The following is a 20,205-nucleotide window of genomic DNA, read 5'->3' on the forward strand; positions in this document are numbered from 1 at the left end:
AGCTAGATAACTAAAAAATAAATTGAATTGAATCTGCCAATCAAAGTTGCAGCTGAAGAGAATGAACACTCACTTGGGGTTTAAGTGTTTGTGTTTCACAGATGGTGTATATGGACACTATAGTTTAAGTTGGGCTCTGCTTTAGTTTCTACTACTGCTGAGAGAAATGTGTATTTTGCTTATTAATGCAACTGAGTAGGGGGTTTTGGTACTGTATTTGCTAATAATAATCTTGTCTGTATACAAAGGCTGGCCAATCAGAAGCGTAGGAGGAACTATCACCAACACTGTGTACATTCCGACATCAAAGAAGGAAATAGAGACCCACACCTTTGATGTCTGGGCTAAACAGAGAGCTAAACAGGGCTGTAGGAGGCCCTTAACCCATCAGCAGGACTGGTATCCTTTATGCAAGGAGGAACAGGGTGATCCTCAAAATGATCTAGAAAATGGCCTCTAGCAGACAAAATAATCAGAAACAGACTTCATAAGGGTGTACTGAGGACTCAAAGTCCTCTAGTGAGCCCTGTGCTCAATGTTCAGCACCATGGAGCCTCACAAGCACTTGCACTAGAGTATTGGAATTGGCAAATCCATAACGTTCACTCTGTACTTTTCACAGATATAAGCAGATCCATCCTGAGCACATGTGACCAGTGTCGGGCAAGTTACTTCAAAAAGTAATTAGTTATAGTTACTAGTTATTTCTTCAAAAAAGTAACCGAGTTACAATATTCTAAAAGTAATTAATTACTTGAAAAGTAACTATTGCGTTACTTTAAAAAAAACGTTTAACCCCCTGGGGTCCAGGTTATAATTGGCCATTTTTAACTACTTTTGATTCTCCCTCCACATTTTACCTTTAAAAACTATTTACTTTGCCTTTTTTGGTATCGTCCTTTTCAGCACAACCTCATGTGTCTGAATTTACAGTCATGTTTTCATTTTGACATACTGTATTAACACAATTGATCTAAAATCAGACAAAAAACATAAAATCAGAGAAGACAAAGTTATATTTTTTACTGTAACAACCATAAATATGTTTAATGAATCATATTTCATAACTTTAAATGCAAATATAAATTGTCAATTTTACAATCCTATGCACAAGTTTTGCAAACAACAAAGTTATTTGCATCCATTTACCTTTTACCCTTTTTTAAAATAACCATTTCAAACTATTTACAGAACAATCAGCTGTTCTGCATTCAATAAGATGCCACACAAATTATTTGTGCCACTCCAAAAAAAATAATTTCTGTCCACTATAAAGGAGAACATCACAGCCTGATACCTGCAGGTCTGACAGCAGCAGGTGTATCACTGCTGTTTTCTACCTGGAGACAGCAGTCGCCTCATTGTTCTGACACACAACACAAAACTATCCACAACACTACACACTAACTACACAAGACAACACATTAACTACACACTCCAAACACGCTAAACGTCACAAATCTCACATCTCAAAACTCGCTCTCTCTCTTTCCGCTCTCTCTCTCTCTCTCCCTCCGTCACTCCTAAAACTTGCCCTGTTTTTTGTTTTTATTTTCTGCTCATAAGCAGAGAGTGCTTGCTAGCGCTGTCCTTAGACAGTAAACGTGACAAAACTACTGAGGAAACAAGGCCGCGTATATACTGTTTATCATGACTCTGGTTTTACGTGGCCTATCGACACAATTTAAAAACTGGTATATATCACCTTGTTGCTTTGTCTTTAAGTGGTCATGTGATTGACTTACCACGACTACTTTATTCTTCCTCAGTCAAACGGCAGCACTCATGCGATTGTTTTGCCTCCTTAGCTCCAGGTGTTGTGCTAGACAGTGATCGGGATTACCATCCGCGGGAGCGCACAGCTGCTTAAAGCTGTAGCGTCCAGATTACTTACATAGACAGCTACATCCGTGCAACTGATATAAGATGCGGTAAGCTGAACACAGCTTCAACCGTCTGTTTGTTGAAAAATAGTAACGGACCGTATTTTCTTGTTAGTACCTTTAACGGCGTTGTAACGATAGGAATAGTAATTAGTTAGGTTACTCGCTACTGAAAAAAGTAACGCTGTTAGTAACGCTGTTGCTTGTAACGCCGTTATTCCCATCACTGCTTGTGTCTTGCTTTGCTGTGTAGTAGAATTGTTTTGAATGTTCCAGCAAATAGGTTTGTAGCATAAACCTATCACTGTGTGTGTGTGTGTGTGTGTGTGTGTGTGTGCGTGCATCAGACACAAATTCTATATATAAATATAGATTTATGCCATAGAAAAAATGCATTAAATATATCTGACTACTAACTTGAATTTATATTTTGGGCATTCTTTCTAGAGAAGGCTTCTTCACGCTTTAAGGAGATGGAAGAGATATTCCCTGTAAGCCCCCATTATCATGGCCATCTCTGATCTATTACACTCCTTAAGAAACACAATTATCAGGGATATTTTTAATGATTAGATCACTCATTCTCCTTTCTGTCAATTACAGGATAATCCAAAGGGCATGAGAGACCTGCAACGAAGCAAGGAACACATTATTAAAATCGACAACAAGGGTACAATTAACCTACTTGCTTATTAAAACCATTTTGTGAATTGTTAATTGTTACTCGTTGTAACTGAATGGAATTTTTCTATTAATTTGCCAGAGAGAACATATGGTCTTTGTTCCAGTATCTTTTTTACCAAACCAAACCACATCTGAACAAAGCTATATGTTCTGCTTCCTGCAATATAAATTTGGTACATTATAGACTTGTCTTATATAGACTCAGTATTTTAGACTCAATAAAATTAATCAAAATACACGTGTATAATTATATGTGACTTTTTATTTATGTACCAGACCCACAAAGGTGTGGGCTGTTTTCCTTGTACACATGTGAACACATAAAGTAACTTTCTAAAACCTTCACCCTGTAAGCAGTTTTCCAAAGTGCTGTTTTCAGTTATCTAAAAAGCTGTTTACATGTGGATGAAACACACAAAAAAAGCTACATTTTCTTATGTAAGTGTAGACCAAGGGTCGGCAACCTTTCTGATGATGAGTGCCATCAGTGTTAACATGTTATTTTAATTGAGTGAAATATTTATGTTACCTTATGATAACAAAATGAAAGTCTTACAATGTTAAGCTTAATTTTTTTCTCAATTGGTAGTAGTGTCATTGACATGTAACAGTTGCTTCTTCTTCGAACTAACTCGAAATAAAAACTTTGGTTGTAAGATTCAGATAATTATTTATTAAAAGCTAGATATTTTAAGTGAGAATAAGAAAGAAAAGTATGTCTTTGTGCCCCCCTTTCCCTGTTAATGCCCTACCTGGGCCCCTGGCAACACTTTGCTAGACCCGCCCCTGCACAGTTACCAGCTGTCAGCTACATAAAAAAAGGATCCTGGTGTTATTTGTCTCTCAGAAACAGTTCATAACTTCCCTTCAACTCATTCATGTCACCTAAAAGGTAAACCTGTTTCTCCATCACCTGTTCAGCTCTGATGATTCAGTAAGGACATCTCCTGGTTTCATCTTCATGTTTCCCTCTCACCTCATATCCAATCCGATATCATGACCAGCAGCTTTTACAGCTGTGGCTCCAGCAAACATCAGCTGATACTAGAAATTAATATTAAATAAATTCTAACAACAGCTGATCAAGCTTAAACGTGCTGCTGTTGTTTAGTGCAACATCCGCTGGTTTCCTCTTTCTGGTGCAAAGTGGACGATAAACAAACAAGAGAGAAAAGCCGTTCAGCTGATCATTGATCATTGACTGATCACATTGGGCAGGGATAGGTAAAGCAGTTGCCCCATGATCGGAAGGGCGGGGGTTTGAATCCCCTGGACGGCTACCCTGAGGTACCCCTCAGCAAGGTACCGTCCCCACACACTGCTCCCTGGGCACTGCACTGGTGGCTGCCCACTGCTTCACTGAGTGAATGGGTTAAATGCAGAGAAGAATTTCCCCACGGGGATCAATAAAGTACACATTATTATTATTATTATTATTATTATTATTATTGATTGAAGTAGCAACAGGAGAGGGAGGGGAGAGAATGAGAGAATAAGAGGCAGCTAACAGGGCAAAGAGGCAGAATAACTCCAGCTTTCCTTCATCCACCTTTTTCCATTGTAGCTGAAGTCCGGGACAAACTGTGTTGCTTTTCAGCTCAATACGAAATGCAGGATGATTTCATTTTTCCAGGACGGTTGGAAACTCTAATAACTAACCTTATAAATAAAATAAAGTTCACTATCAGTAATATCACAGCACCCACCCAGCTGTACAGAAACTCATGCTAGCTAGCACATAGTACAAGTTATTGTAACTGACTGTAAAAAGTCAGCATAAAGAAAATAAACTCCACCTAAACTTGGTTTATATCTGACCCAGATAGACTGCAGTCATAACTTCTTACCTGAAGTTCAGTTCTCCTGACACTCGGACCGGCAGCCGCCTCGGGTCTCTCCTTTTGCCTCCCCTTGTTGTTCATCCACGTGCTGGCCTACACCACTTGCTAATGTTACTGACTCTGTGGAAGCTCCGCGATAGCCACCACACGAAGTAACGAATAATGGCCCTATCTAAATCTAAATCCTAAATCCTCCTCCTGCCTCCCCTTCCCTCTTCCACCTGCTGTCCTCTGTGGAAGCTCCGCCATAGACACCACCAAACAACTGAGTTATTTTTACACATCGGCCGGCATCTGGCCAATCCACCACCTTTCACTGCCCGATGGCCAGTCCAGCTATGGTCGTGCCATTAGTTAACCTAGCTGTGGCACACGTGCCCAGGGTTGTCCCCTGTTGTAGACAGACCCACACAGAGCTCTCTTTAATTGTCTTTAAGGCATCCATGAGTGCAGCAGTTCAAAGAAAAAACAACTGTTACATGTCAATGAAACTACTACCAATTGAGAACAAAATTGACTAGTTTAACATTGTAAGAATTTCTTTTTGTTATCATAAGACAACATAGTTATTGTGGTCAATTAAAATAACATGTTAACACTGATGGTTCCCGAGAAATCATAAATCCTGCATATATAATGTACATATGAAGTGGTAATTTTTTCAGCTCCAAACTGCTGCTTGTTGCTACAAAGACCAAACAGAAAGAATATCAAATGCAAACAGTAAATCTTGTCTGCCCAAAAAGCCCATGAGACCCAGAGGGGAAAAATGATTTCAGTTTTTGCTCCTATTAGTGGAACCAGACTGCACTGTTTGATATGTAATATCGTCATAATGATATGGCTAATTAACACATTTAGACATGGATATAGTCTGACTGAAAACTTGTGGAGGAAAATGTACATGACGTTAGCGTAGTTGTGAAATGCACTTCAGAAAATAGGAAGTAAATGTAGACAGAATGCATTAGAAGGAGTCGGCAAATTAACTCTGAAAGGAACAGCTCTACATTTTATGCTTGAACTGTCTGTTCTCATACTGAACCACAAACCGGGCTTTAGAATTGTTAATTGAACAAGCTAATGAGCCCATGATTCAACTACACCTTGAAAATATTATATTAATATTTAGCTCACCTTCATTTGAGCGGTAAAAAATATCAAAATTCAGAGAGTCAAGATTCATTCACTGTGCCATACCAGCACCTATGTTCAGGCATGGCAGGTGATACTTTTGTTTGTGAACTGCAGTCTTTTAACAGGAAGAAACATGCTGTGAAAGATAGTCAGAGATTAATAACAAGTATGATTCAATGCAGAGATGTCTATAGTAAGTGACAGATAGTGATGTGTCCTGTGTGTCGAAGGTTTGAAGTGTGTGTCGGGTAATCTCGGGGGAGTTTTTGTGAGGCTTGCTTTGATTACATATGCAGTGACATTCGAGGCCTCGCGGGCAGTCCGTACCATGTGACTGATTTAGGAACTGGCTCGCTGGTTCGCGCCAGATTAGACATAAAATGTGCAGCAAAACACAGCTGATTCCCCATCACACTGTGTTGTGGAATTGGATTACGTACGTGCTACATAGTTACTTGAGCATTTCTACTTGATGGAACGAGCAAGGAAGAGAAGATTTTCCCCTGTCTGGCAACATTTTGATCTCATCTCCCCTAATAAAGTATCTACACAGTAATAAATATCACAAATGATAAGTACCATAATATAAATAAACAACACCACAGATTCCTATTATCTGATTTCTGTCTTTTAGTTTATTAAAGAGTGAAGCGCCACACACTAGTTTGTGTCAAGATTACACAGTTACACAATCATACCAAAACTCTGTCCTGATAGTTTCCACTTTCTCTTTTGTATCAGACATACTGAGACAATATTTGTGATAAATAACCATGAAAACAATTTATTTATTCAGTTTAGAGGTTTACACATTATAATCATTGAGCCTGTTTCACTTGAATTGTCCACTTGATGGCGCAGTAGAGCAAATGAATCATCAGAATGCTTCAAACCATGAGTCGACCAGTTGGATGGAAAGCTTCAGTTCACCACGAGGCTTCATCACTAGGTACAGCCTATGCTCAGTGATGTATGCAGTGCTTTAAAGGGCAGCGATGCCAAGGTTTTAAATCACCTTGTGTTGAACTCGGAGCTGAAGCTGGAGTGATAGCGTGTTCATTTGTTTATTTTCTTTCTTCAAACTGCAGATCTGACTGAGTCATTTCAACCATTTATGAAGAATCTTGATAGGCAAAAAGCGATCAAAGCAGAGGTATGAGGTCATAGATTGTGGTGCAGAGCTGCGTTCAGCCATGCAAACACATGCAAAGTTTCATGCCTGATGCAAACAGTTTGCTGACATCTGGGTACTTTTTCCTTTTGTATAAATGCATATTAAAAAAATAAATAAATTAGACAATATTCAAAAAACTTAATCGAGAACAGGCACAGTATTTCACTCACTGCATGGATGCTTTGCTAAGCCTGATCATGTCTCTGCTGGAGCTGTGCTTTAGGTGTTTAACAAGCTATAATTGAGCAATGTTTTCATAGCTTTGGTTTTGCTTAAAATGTTCATATTCAAATGGACTCATTAGCTGTGGTTCAGCAATAATGAGCAATGAACTACTTGTTTTGTATACCAAAGCAGTTGTGCTATTGTAACGGCGAACTGGACTGCTGAGCCAGTTGATTAAAAATTTGCCAGTTTCGGATTTGAATTCAAAATTTGAAGCCAACACCTGAAAAAAGTCTTCCACACATTTATTATTGCAGCAAGCTGACACTGTGTGTGTTTAAAACTACAAAGCAGAGATGTTGACCCCATAAGATGCAGTCAGGTCTAACAGGCCTTAGCTCTGTTAGACCAGTAGGTGTGCAGAAGCCCTGTTTTTAAATGATGTCATTACATGTGTTGTGTTTGAACCTCTGGTTATTAACTTGCTTTGTTTGTTGTTGCATTCTCAATAATAATAATTCTCTGTAATGATAAATATTTTCTTTCAGTGTCTGTTTTCTGTGACCTTTTGAATGAAAGGAGGAAAGCACAATAAATGTGACCTTTGAGAGGAAATCTATCTGTATTTAACATTTATTGGTGTGGTTTCTTACTTAAAGTGTAATGAGCTTTATATTCAATATTGTATTCTTATTTTTGTATCTTTAAGGTCTTGAGCATCAAGTGGTGTTACTTCTCTCTCACTTAATTTTCACATGTCATATGAAGTGATAAACCTTCCACTGAAATGCTTTGCCTAACAAAAGAGAGAGAGATAAACAGGAGCTGTGACTCCCTCAAGGCTTTGCAAATTATGATATTTAAATTTTTTTATCAACTTCAAACATATTCCGTAACAGGACAGACACCAGGAGGTCCAAACGTCTAGTCCAACTCTTATACATTTATGGTAATGTGGATGACATCTGAAAAAAGAGGATTTTAAATGGTTTTAATATGGGTGTGGCATGACTGCTGTAGGCTACACAACTCATATGTAGTCATGAAATGTTTTCTGTCAGCAGTAGTTGATGTGAGCACACCTGCAGGCACGTAAATGACAGCAGCACAAGCTTCTGCGTGTGCTTTGCATGCAGGTAAATAGTCACATTGAGACAGAAGGCATCAATTATGTTTTTTTTCTTATTGAATGTGAAACCGTATATACATGGGTGTATTTTGAGTCCAGTGTGGACACAACCTTTTTCTGATTTCGGTTAATGCTGATCCCCACCAAACTTTTCAAACCCACTCAGTTCAATTCCATTAAGTTTTATTTATATTGCTCCAAATCACAACAACAGTCACCTCAAGGCGCCTATTATTATATTGTACATTATACTGTAAGGTAAAGGCCCTACAATAGAACAGAGAAAATAGTGCAGAGTAAAACCAGACAATCAGACAACCCTGCCTTTTAGCACTTGGCAACAGTGGGAAGGAAAAACTGCCTTGTAACAGGAAGAAACTTCCAGCAGAACCAGGCTGCATTCCCTGTTTCTCTCAAATGTGCTGCAATCTCAGCCTAGATTTATTTGTAATTAGTAATTATAAACCTATTTCTAATCGGCCATTCCTCAGTGAAATATTTGAAAAATGTTTACAAACAACTAAATAAGCAATTTTCAACTTATTGACTTTATAAATGCCAGTTAGGGTTCAGATTGAATCATAGCACAGAAACAGGTCAGTGACCTAAAGAACAAAAGTGATTCACAGAAAGTCTCATTCTCATTCTTAGGTGATCTCATTGCTGCTTTTGACACCGTGCATCATGACATTTTTATTCAAAGGCTTCATGACTCAGTTGTTTTAACAGGTCAGGTTCTTGACTAGCTCTCATCGTATCTAAAGAGCAGAAGTTTTTATGTTGCAATTAGCAGTTTTAGATCTGCAAAAATAAAAAATCAATCAGGAGTTCCTCAAGGGTCAGTCCTTGGTCCATTACTCTTTAACTTTTACATGGTCCCACTTGGCACTGTCATAACGAATCAAAATATATTGTACCGTTCTCATGCAGATGACACACAGCTGTACTTATCACTTTCCTTTAATGATCTAACCTCTGTTCACAAAGTAATGAGGTGTCTTGATGAAATGTGAACTGCTGGAAACGTTTAAGAGAAGAACAGACACAAGACAGAAATATTTGTTGCTGGTCCAAAAAGTCAAAGGTATAAAATTTGTTCATAATTATCATCAGTTTCTCTGAAACACTGTGAGCAAATCAGGATCCTTGGCTCATTTCAGTTTTGATAATCATGTCAATAAGGTTAACACAAATGCTTTTTATTGCTTAAAAATATATCAGAAATTAGAAAATACTTAAATAACCTTTAAATCTTTTAGAGAATGTTTAACATATCAAACCTGTTAAACATTCTATATACCAGATTATCTAAATCAGCGCTCGCCACCCTTTTTCGTGCCACACGCCGGTTTTTGTCCAACAATATTTTCACGGACCGGCTTTTAAGGTGTCGCGGATAAAAACAACAAAATAAAACCAGTACTGGTACCAAAAAAGAAGATTTATTCATAATACACGGGAAAAGACCCAGGGAAGCAGAGTTAATGCTAAAAACCGATAAAAACCCTGAAAACTATAAATTTCACACCCAAGCCTCAACAACCGATACCGGTACATGGCCCGGGGGTTGGGGACCGCTGATCTAAATCATCAGCAGGATGGCTTCAGCTTATTGGAAATTCAGCAGCCAGAGACCTTAGAGCTATGCAGAAATTTGACCGTATTAGCCAAGTATTAAAATCACTTCACAGTACATTATACCTTTAAAGTCCTTCTACGAGTTAACAAAACTGTCAATACTTTGCAGCTGTACCCTGTACTTTTAAAATATTTCATATGAGATATGTACTTATCACTTCTTATCTTCTGCATGAAACAATTTAAAATAATAAAGCAGTAAATGTGTAGAATAAACGTAGAGTTAAAATTGAAATGGAGTACAAGAAGAAACTTCATGAAACTTTACCACTCAGTAAATTTGTTCTAAAGTCGGAGCTCAACACTTCCAGCGCTTTGAAAAGACTCCATCACACGCCAGTCACATGATCACTAATCTGAAAATGAGCTCAAACCAACAAGTTTGGCTCCAGTTTTTATCTAAGAGCCCCAGTGGGTGTGAAACAGCTACTGTAGCTCCATTCAGAGATGATATCAGCCAGCCTTCCCTGTGCCCATCTATTCTTCCTCATGGCTTTTATTCAAGTTTGATTATGAAAGCTGAACATGTCCTTTTAACCAGTGCAAAGCTCTGCAGCATTCCTCAGAGTATTCTGCTGTCTAAGGCCTTCGTGAGGGGAAAACATTGAACCATTGGACTTAAACACCACACCCATGAGGTAAACACACTCCTTGCTAGTATGAAACCTATTATTACACACTCCTGTGCACACAAAGTATGTGCTAAACGTGCACATTCATGTGGTATGTAACTAATGCTGGGCTGTGCTGTGAATGCTGCCGTTTTAAGATTAGGAAGTGAAGAGAAACCGGAGCAGGGCTCAGGAGTGGGAGGGCCGGGCTGATGAATAACAGTTGTGACGTTACATTTTCCTGTTTAACAGCTAGTCCTGTTATCTATTCATGCCAATTTATGCAGCAGGAGTCACCTGATCTGCTGTCAGTAAGAACACAGGAGTGGCTGGATAACTTCCATTACAGAAGAAAAGCTGTAAGTATGAGCAGAAAGTTTTTTATTTAATTCTTAAACTGTGAAACAGATCAGGTCAAGCAGCATCAATTAATTCAAAAGAGGAACAGCACATGTGCACCACTTATTGGACAGTTGTTTAGATAGCCGGCTTGCTGCACAAAGCTAAATCCTGAGTATTCAAAGAGTACAGTAATAACACATGTAAAATGTTGCTAGTTGTTTGCATTTGAAATGTAACAAGCTTTACTTGTGTGCTTAAGACTATTCTCTAAAAAAACAGCCGCCTGTTTGTGCACTTGTTGACTGAATGCATTTAATTGGTGCCTTTACATAAGCTGCTTCCCTCTTTAGTTTTGTAGCTTTCAGCATAGTTAAAATCCACTCACTGCCCGATCAGCTTGTTCCAAGTATGGAATAAATCTTTATGATGACTGAAGTTTGTAATGATTGACCCAGTTTGGTCTGTATATGGCCTAAAAGCCTTTACTGTGTTTGCACTGGAATGTGTTCTTAAGGGAGTGTGAAGTAAAATGCCTGTTCTTGGCTGGGGAGATTCATATAAATCCCTTTGTGTAGTGACTACGTAGCAGTTGTCAAACTTAGTTCACTATAAAGATTTTAAAAAGGTGTAAAAAGTTGGCTGTGTCTCGCTGTGGCTTCACGTTACTTGGATAAGAAACCCCCACTGCTGTTTTTACACCTTGGTTTATGGAGTAGATTAAACAAATAATATGAAAAGTTTACATTAGTGAGCTGGCTGGCTGATTCTGGTACTTCTGGAGAGAAGCAGTAATTATGCAAAGCTAAGGGCAGTAAACTTTCATTTGTTTACCACAAATTTAGCTAAGCTGGTTCTTTAACAAAGGGCGTAAAGTTCAGTTTTTACTAATTGTAGTTATTTGGTAATAACTGCCAGGTTGGGTTTTCTTCAGGAGCTGCTTTCCTCATATTCTCCTGTGGTTGCAGTTCTTCCAACACCACTATGTTTGTGAGCATTTAACACTTTAACAACCCTTTAACATCTAAATCATTATGATAATCCCAACCCTTAAACCCGTCTACTAGTCTACCTCAGGACCCCTACCCTAATTGCTTAACACACAAGAAGATCTTGAGTGCAACAATACCCTATAACTCAAGGCCCAGCAGTGACATATGATCTCCTGTGCATTGCTTTTATTCCCCTCTTTGCCAAATATATATCAGATCGGATTGGGGAAGCCAAAAAAACACACAGCCCTTGCCCCTCACCACCTGCTATTAACGTCTAACCCCAACTCTGAACTGGGACAATCAGAAAATGGACTTTTTATTAAATTGTTCTCTTCAGTTTTGTCCATTAGGCAACAAATGTGAACCAAGAGAGGGAACAAAGCCTGTTTTTGCTTTCCCTGAATTATAGGGCTAGGGTGAAATTAGGGTCAATAAGGGTTAGAAATAGGGACTCACACCTCAGAAGGTTAAGACAGAAACATATACTGTATATAAACCCAAAACAAACAAACCAAAAAAAACCAAAACCTGAACACTTGTCAGAGCTGACTTGTCGGAGTTACTGCTCATAAATGACAGCAGTTAACTCGTGTAACTTGATACCATATTTCAATTGATACATTTTATCTTAAATAAATAATTAATTAAAAATGTATTAATTTTAACCATTAATATCAAATGTACCCATTTCATTGCAGAATTTCCAAACATCTGGATTCACCCTTAATGACCTTGCATATGTATTTTTCCAGTCTTTCCTTTAAAATAAAAACAAATTACAAAAGTCTTTAATGTTTCTTGGGTTAAATTGCTGCCTTCATGCTTTGTGAAACTAGTGTCACATGTATGAGCTCAGAAGTGCTGTGTTTTTGTAGCATCTGATCTTTAAGCAAGATATTTTGATTGGTGGAAGAGTAGACTATTATTATATTACAGTAATAACATGTGGAAAGAATGGGTGTGTTAGTTTGGGAAACAATGACTCATTCATTAAGCACACTGAAGAGTGCAGGGTGTATGCAGCCTGAATTTCAAGAAGTGCATGCTTCAACATATTTACACAATTACACAATTACACACACACACACGCACACACACACACGCACACACACACACGCACACACACGCACACACACACACACACACACACACACACACACACAAGCAGAAGTTACAAGAGTGCTAAACGTTTGTTAATAAAGTCCTTTTGTTGCCTCAAGCTATATAAATAAAATTGAATTGAATTGAATTGCTAAAATAATTTTTTTCTGGTAGTGTTTTCGAACATGAACAATACGTTTTATCGAGCTCTCCTCTCATCACGACATTCAGACATTTGCATTTACTCCCTCTGCCTGCATCTTATCATTTGACTTCCTCATTTACAGTTCTGCAGGTCATGGCCTCCAACATGTTACCAGAAAAACAGTTCTACTGTCCCGTCTGTGAGCAGGTGTTCACAGACCCGGTGACGACTCCCTGCGGACACAACTTCTGCCAAACCTGCATTCAGAGCAAGTGGGAAGGTACTGACATCTGCCAGTGCCCCGCGTGTGACAGGTCGTTCCCTTCAAGGCCTGAAATAAGCATAAATATAGCTTTCAAAGAGCTCGCAGACACATTCAAACAGATGATAGTCTGCTCATCGGCCGCGCCGCTGTCTTCAGCCCAGCCGGGTGAGGTGGTGTGTGATGTCTGTGCCGCCACATCCCTGCAGGTGAAAGCACTGAAGTCCTGCCTGGTGTGTCTGACATCGTACTGTGAATCCCACCTGGAGCCTCACAAGAGGGTGGTCACCCTGAAGCTGCACAAGCTCATGGAGCCGGTGAAGAACCTGCAGGACAGGATGTGTAAGAAGCACGAGCGGCTGCTGGAGATGTTCTGCAGGGATGAGCAGAAGTGTGTGTGCCAGTTCTGCACTGAGACTGAGCACAGAGATCACAAGGTTGTTTCCGTAGAGGACGAGAGCACGGAGAGGAAGGTGTGTGGTGGACGTTTCTATGTATACTTATAAATCTATAGTTCCTCTTACACACACTTAGTTTTAGACCATGCTGTGCCTACTCACAAACAGTGTGTCTAGTGCTCCACAAGACAACCTGCTGAAATAAAGGATTATGATTACAATAATTGTTAGGGTAGACCCATGGGTTTCTAAAGGCCACAATTAAAACTGATGGATGTTTGCATGGTTCTTATACTCATGGTCTTTGGTCTTATGAACACTAGGACCTATCTCCTTCATGGCTAGTGAGGTAATATGTACATAATATCTATACAAGAAGAAAGTGCTACAGTTTTCATACTGAAATAGAATCTCGATATTTAGCAGTGAAATCTCTTTAACAAACTATTTAATACGGTTGAATTTCGAGGTGAATCTATTTGCCTCGTCTACTATCATGGAGGAAAAAGAATAATGACTCAACTTCCTGTAGTCATGCCAACCAGCAATGCCTTTTTATTTATTATGTACCTAATTAGGTCCTTATTAAGAAGAGTGAGGCTGATTTTCAGCAGATGATCCAGGAGCGACTGAAGAAAGTGGAGGAGATCAAAAACTGTTTGAAGCTCAGCACGGTGAGCCACGACGCAAATATTTCTGTCATGTGGTTTGTTGGATTCTCTCTTACTGATTTCTTGTTTTGGTCAAAGTCAACAAATGTGTTTAGAAAGTCTGACATGAGTTTGGTAAAAGCTTAGAGAGACTTTTACACAAACATCAGTTCTTTAGGAGGCTAGGCGTATAAACAGTTCAGTTAGTTTCATGAAATTAGACCAAGAGTAGAATTAATCTTGTCTCGTAGAGCAGAATAGCAAACCCCAAATGTCCACTAATAGATCTATCAGAGAGTGAATGTTAGATGAAGCACTCGGGCATAGATAAAACCACTGTATCAATGCATGTGTGACTGGGAGAATGAGATTTATAGTAGGAAGCGCTTTGAGTGTTCAAACTGAAAAATACTCGACTAGTAAAGGAGTCAGGGACACTGATTTCACCAAAAGCAGAGGCTCAGTGGAACGTAATAAAATACAGCTGCTAGAAAAGATTTATTCTTCTTAATTCAGGTACATGCCATTGTTTTGTAGGACCTCAGTGCACCTTGAAGATGTATAGTCCATAGAATGTACACAGGACAGATTCCCATTCCTAAATGTGGAGCTAGTGTGGAACCTGCTTTATTCTGAACAGCCACCAGGGGCAGCCCTTGCAGTTACAAAAATACCTCAGGTGCCATATTTAGAATGTGCATAAATGAGGACGCAAAAGCACAAAGATCAACACAGAAAACACAGACAAGCAAATGTAGCAATTTGCACATTTGCAAAACTCAAATGAGAGAATAACATATAGAGGAAACAGGGCAGGTGGGGGATGGGAGACAGGACAAAAGGCACTCTGTGGAAGAAAACCAGAGAATAATTACAAATGACTAAATGCAGAGGGTTGTATAAAAAATAGGGAGTGAAAAAGGTGAGTGAAGAAGAAACACTCAGTGCATCATGGAAAGTCTGCAGCAGCCTACGCTTATTGCAGCGTAACTAAGAGACGGGTTAGGGTGTGATTTAATAAAAGCACGAACTAGTTTTTCAGCGTCAGTCTTAGACAGGATGTTTCTAATTTTAGAGATACTGTGGAAATGGAAGAAAGCAGTTGGTAAATGGCCTGTATTTGTATAGCGCTTTACTTAGTCCCTAAGGACCCCAAAGTGCTTTACATTACATTCAGTCATCCACACATTGGTGATGGCAAGCTACATTGTAGCCACAGCCGCCCTGGGCAGCACTGACAGAGGCGAGGCTGCCGGACGCCACCACCAGTAGGCAACAGGTGAAGTGTCTTGCCCAAGGACACAACGACCGAGACTGTCGGAGCCGGGGCTCAAACTGGCAACCTTCCAATTACAAGACAAACTGCCAACTCTTGAGCCACGATCGCAGTTCTTCATACTTGTTTAATATGTGAACTGAAGGACATATCTTGGTCAAAAACAACTCCAAGGTTCCTCACAGTGTTACTGGAGACCAAGGTAATGCCATCCAGAGTAAGAATCCGGTTAGACAACATGACAACACAAGAATTTTTGGTCCGAGTACAAAAACCCCATCCCCCATGTGAACGTAGAAGCAAGAAATTAGAGGTCAGCCAGGTCTTGATGTCTTAACTAATTGTTAAGTGTCATCTGACTGTATGGATAGATCAAGCTCAGTAACATCTGCACAGCTACATAGCAGGGAATATGTATGCTATACCTTTGAATGATACTGCCAGGGGAATCATGCATAATGTAAACAATACTGGTCACAGTATGAAACCCTCTGGAACTCCATAATTACCCTTTCCAGAGTTTGCATGTTCTGCCCATGTCTGTGTGGGTTTCCTCCAGGCCCACAGGCTTTCTCCCACAGTCCAAAAACGCATCTAGTGGGCTTAGGTTAATTGGTGATTCTAATTTGCTCCTAAGTGTGAATGATTGTCTCTCTTTCTATGTTAGTCACATGACGCACTGGTAACCCATCCAGGTTGTAGGATAATTTGAGACCTTCACTAATGTTTCTGTACTGTGATGTATTCTAAATCCTGATTGGTTTGTTTGAAGAGTTTACATCAGAATATAGAATTCATCACAATAGAGACAACACCGCCTACATGGCCCAGGGATCATGGCATCAGATTGCATTTAAGTCTATGTGAAAATAGCCCTCAGTTTCCCCCCTTTCTCTGTGACTCAGTAAGTACGTTTCTGATGAAATTATGGGCTTAGTCTCTAGATTCAGGTCATATTGAAAAAACATGAACAAAATTATGGTCATTCAGAAGTGTCAGGATGACAAATTATCCAGGATATCTGAAGACTTATGGTTGACTGGGTTTTTTTTCTGCATCTTTTATACTATCTATGGCACAGTCACGTAATGCGATTGATTTACTGACTTTGGTCAGTGTGGTTTCTTGAGACATTCCTGTGATGGGGTAGTCCAGCTGGACAAACCAGGGCTGTCCTGGAGGGCAATTTTTGGAGGGGCTGCTTGTATTAAAGGAACATGCATATTAAAATTCAAGGACCCAAAGGTCATTGCAATACAACAAGACAGTCAGTGTTTTTAATGTCATGGTGAAGCTGTGCAGGAAAAGTAGGGAAGGATTTCACAAATAGACCATCAAAAAGACTAAGATGATCAAACAGCAGCAAAAATAACGCATAACTTAATCTTTTCTTTTTCATTCAGGTAAGTGGAGAGATGGAGGTGAAGGAGAGCGATCGTCTCTTTACGTCTCTGATTCATACCATCAAGGAGAGACAGACTGAAGTGAATGCAGAGATAAAGGAGAAGCAGAAGGCAGTGGAGAGGAGGGCGGAGGAGCTCATCAGTGACCTGCAGCAGGAGATCACTGAGCTGCAGAGGAGAAACACGGAGATGGAGGAGCTGAAGAATACTGAGGATCACCTGCACCTCCTACAGGTTAACATTAAACTAGGACTTTGAGTTAGACTGATGACGGTTAAATTTTTTGGCTTTGGCATCACTTAATTGTATTTTTTCAAAATCTCATCTCTATATGTAGGAAATATTGAATGTGTGTTAAGGGCATTCATTTAGTTTTTTCCATTTTTTATATAAAAATACTAAATTTTAAATGCCAGCATTAAACTTTCTTTGCTCTATTTCTCTCTTATACAGCATTTGCCCTCTATTACATCACCTCCACCCACAAAAGAGTGGATGGAGATCAACATACCACCTGAGCTCTGTGTGGGGACGGTGCGGAGAGCGTTGTCTAAAGTTGAACGGACCCTCATGAATGACATGGACAATTTGAAGAAAGAAGGTAACACAAGCTTAGCAGGAAAAACAGCCTTTTATTTTTGAGCTGGAGCTCTTCTTAAAAATGTCAGAACTCATCATCTTACTTTTCTTATGACAGAGATGAAGAGGATGCAGAAATATGCAGGTATGCACACATTTAAATGCATAAATAAATAGCACTGCATTGCTTTCTGTCTTATTCTGTCGTATTTAGGCAAATGCATGTTTTGCGTGCTGGATTGCTCATGTATAGGGATGCTTCTAAAGATACTTTTAGTCATATGCTTAGAAAACCTTTCTTAACTTTCTTAACTTTTGTATCCAAATTATGGGTGCAGGATGACTGGTGCATTTCTCAGCTGATTTTGGCGAACAAACTCCAAAACTGAAGTTTTCTCTATAATACTATAGAAACTGAAGTTCAACATTTAAAAAAATCTAAAGATATCAAAATTAAAACTCAATCTTAAAAACAAAAAAGTCTTAAACTTCAAACACTAGAATTAAGAAAAATCTACACAGAAACACAAACTCAGATACATCAGCTAAGGATTGAAAAGTCAGAGATGGCACAAAACTCTAGGATCATGAGCGGAGATGACTTCTGTTAAAGACTGTATTTTTCTATCAGCCTTAGTTTATGCAAGCCAATCATGTCTGGTTTGCATACCAACCATTGGAAGTCGTATAAACTAAAGTTATTTTCATTTTACCTTCTAGTTGACGTGGTTTTAGATCCGGACACTGCCCATCCAAACATCGTCTTGACAGCTGACGGGAAGCAAGCAGGTCGTGGCGAGCTTCTTCACGTTGTTCCGGACAACCCCCAACGCTTCGACCCCGTCATCTGTGTTCTGGCCAAGCAAGGCTACATCTCGGGGAGGTTCTACTTTCAGGTGAACTACTTAATTATAAAATCCTAGTAATCCTAGAAATGCGAAACACATTTTTGATCTCTCTCATTCTCATATTTGGTTTTTAATCAGGTTTTAGTCGGTCAGAAGACCTTCTGGGATCTGGGCGTGGTCAAAGGGTCTGTCAACAGGAAGGGCATGATCACCTCCAAGCCAGAGAACGGCTACTGGACAGTGCGCTTGAGGAACGGCGATGAGTATCGAGCTTTAGACTCCCCCTCAGTCCGTCTTCCTCTCAAGGAGAAACCGGAGATTGTGGGGGTCTTTACGGATTACGACGAGGGAACCGTCTCGTTCTTCGACGTGGAGGCCAGATCTCACATCTACACCTTTACTGGGTGCCTTTTCTCTGAGAAAGTCTATCCCTTCTTCAGCCCGGGCGTTTGCGACGAAGGAAAAAACAAAGGGCCATTGATTATCACAACTGTCAACCAAGAGTCATAGACTGGAAGAGCCTACACCTGCTTTTTAAAGATGCAAGGGATGTTTTATCTTTACTAAAGTCGAATATTAATATTAAAGCTTTTTTGGTATTTGGGTTCTATGGAACATATAAATCTGAATGTTTCACGGTTTGAAGTATTGATGTGAATGGTGACAGTGGTGCTTAAATGAAGAGCCTTTCTCTAAAATATTTGTTGAACTTGTTCTAAAAGGTTTTTTTTGGACTAAGTTGCACTAACAGCAAGAAATGTTTCTTTTTTTCATATTGTGTTTTTAACAAATCATCGCCCATGACGTGAAAGAAGCCACAATAAAGCCCAATCTCCTGTTTCAGATGCAATTTTTTATTTCTTCTAGCTATTTGGGATTAATTGGCCCTGACTAAGCTTCATCTTTGCATCTTTGAACAGAAAGTGTTTGGGTTCTTTTTAGTTTGATGAGTGTATTTTAGAACGTAATTATTTAAGAAATATAAAACATTTTAATGCGCAGATTGGAGTATAAGGTGCAGAAATGCAGGATGAGATATAGTTATAGTTAAGTAAGAACTATATGTCATCCTAAATGTAAAATGAATGAATACAGAAATCAATTTAAACTTCATCCCACTCACGTTCAAAAACATGCAACACTAACCCTGTAAAGTCAAATGTATTATATTTGGTCCATCCCATTTTAAGACTTAAGTATGATTTTTGAACCCTAACCCTCTTTATTTAAGTTTTCAAGATAAACAAACTGTACACAAAAATGCCAAAGGTAGTAAATATTAAAACTCCTATATACAAATTGGTATTTAATTTATTCATTTTTAAATTTAATGAACACGTCAGCTTCAAAACATTAGAATTTTCTGGCAATTATTTCATGCTTCAGGCTTTACAGGGTTAAAATTATGTAAAAAAAAAAAAAAAATTGAGGCAAAAAATGTCAAAAAGCACAAAAACATCTTTAATGTTAAATGAGCGACAAACTAAATGCACTTAAATGCTTGACAAAAGTGTCTTATTGTATAACCTGCCCTTCTCATAATGCAGCAGTGATCCAGAATGCTGCTGCCACACCTGAATTTGTATTCAAATTGTATTTTAGTTACACAGTGTATTTAACGTTATAATGTTTATTGGTGCTCAGTAATTCAGTACAGTGATGCAGAGACATGCGCCTTTGAGTCTGACCCTACTTCACTTGTTTACTTGTGCTTATTTATTATGGTTGTTGTTAGTTAATTAAAAAAAGAGAGAAATTGCCAGAATAAGGCTGTGACTATGTTTTGATCAGTGTTTTGTGGTGATTTGTTTTTTAAATAAATGTTTGCATCAGCCCCAGCAGGACTACGTGTGTTTCCATGTGCTTTGCATTTACATAGGCCTTCTGACTAAGGCTAAATGCTGCAGGAGGGATTATTTGTCCTCTATGAGAAAGCGAGGACTTCTG

General features: G+C 39.0%; 2 protein-coding genes across 10 annotated transcripts in view; both read left to right on the forward strand.

Moving 5' to 3' along the window:
- The window catches only part of LOC102079294 (polymeric immunoglobulin receptor), a 93,051-nt gene extending 85,750 nt beyond the window's left edge, over window positions 1-7,301 (forward strand). For 6 of the 9 annotated variants that reach the window (XM_019352967.2, XM_025901997.1, XM_019352963.2 and 3 more), the window contains 3 exons: window positions 2,331-2,374; window positions 2,487-2,553; window positions 2,649-2,983. In XM_019352967.2, the coding sequence (XP_019208512.1) occupies window positions 2,331-2,374; window positions 2,487-2,553; window positions 2,649-2,824 (287 nt within the window). In that variant the 3' untranslated portion in view covers window positions 2,825-2,983. Of the gene's footprint in view, window positions 1-2,330; window positions 2,375-2,486; window positions 2,554-2,646; window positions 2,984-6,633 lie in introns of those variants that run through there. The other 3 variants (XM_025901998.1, XM_025902000.1, XM_025902003.1) reach the window with 3 other exon arrangements.
- A 2,774-nt stretch (window positions 7,302-10,075) lies between these two features.
- Window positions 10,076-20,096, forward strand: LOC100695521 (E3 ubiquitin-protein ligase TRIM39). The gene is made up of 9 exons (XM_019352969.2): window positions 10,076-10,289; window positions 10,550-10,621; window positions 12,985-13,577; window positions 14,081-14,176; window positions 16,832-17,065; window positions 17,285-17,432; window positions 17,529-17,555; window positions 18,131-18,306; window positions 18,397-20,096. Exons 3-9 carry the CDS (start codon window positions 12,996-12,998, stop codon window positions 18,766-18,768), a joined length of 1,635 nt encoding a protein of 544 aa, XP_019208514.1. The 5' UTR covers window positions 10,076-10,289; window positions 10,550-10,621; window positions 12,985-12,995; the 3' UTR covers window positions 18,769-20,096.
- Window positions 20,097-20,205: the final 109 nt, after the last annotated feature.

This window comes from Oreochromis niloticus, linkage group LG3 (assembly GCF_001858045.2).
Source record: "Oreochromis niloticus isolate F11D_XX linkage group LG3, O_niloticus_UMD_NMBU, whole genome shotgun sequence".
Lineage (NCBI taxonomy): Eukaryota > Metazoa > Chordata > Actinopteri > Cichliformes > Cichlidae > Oreochromis > Oreochromis niloticus.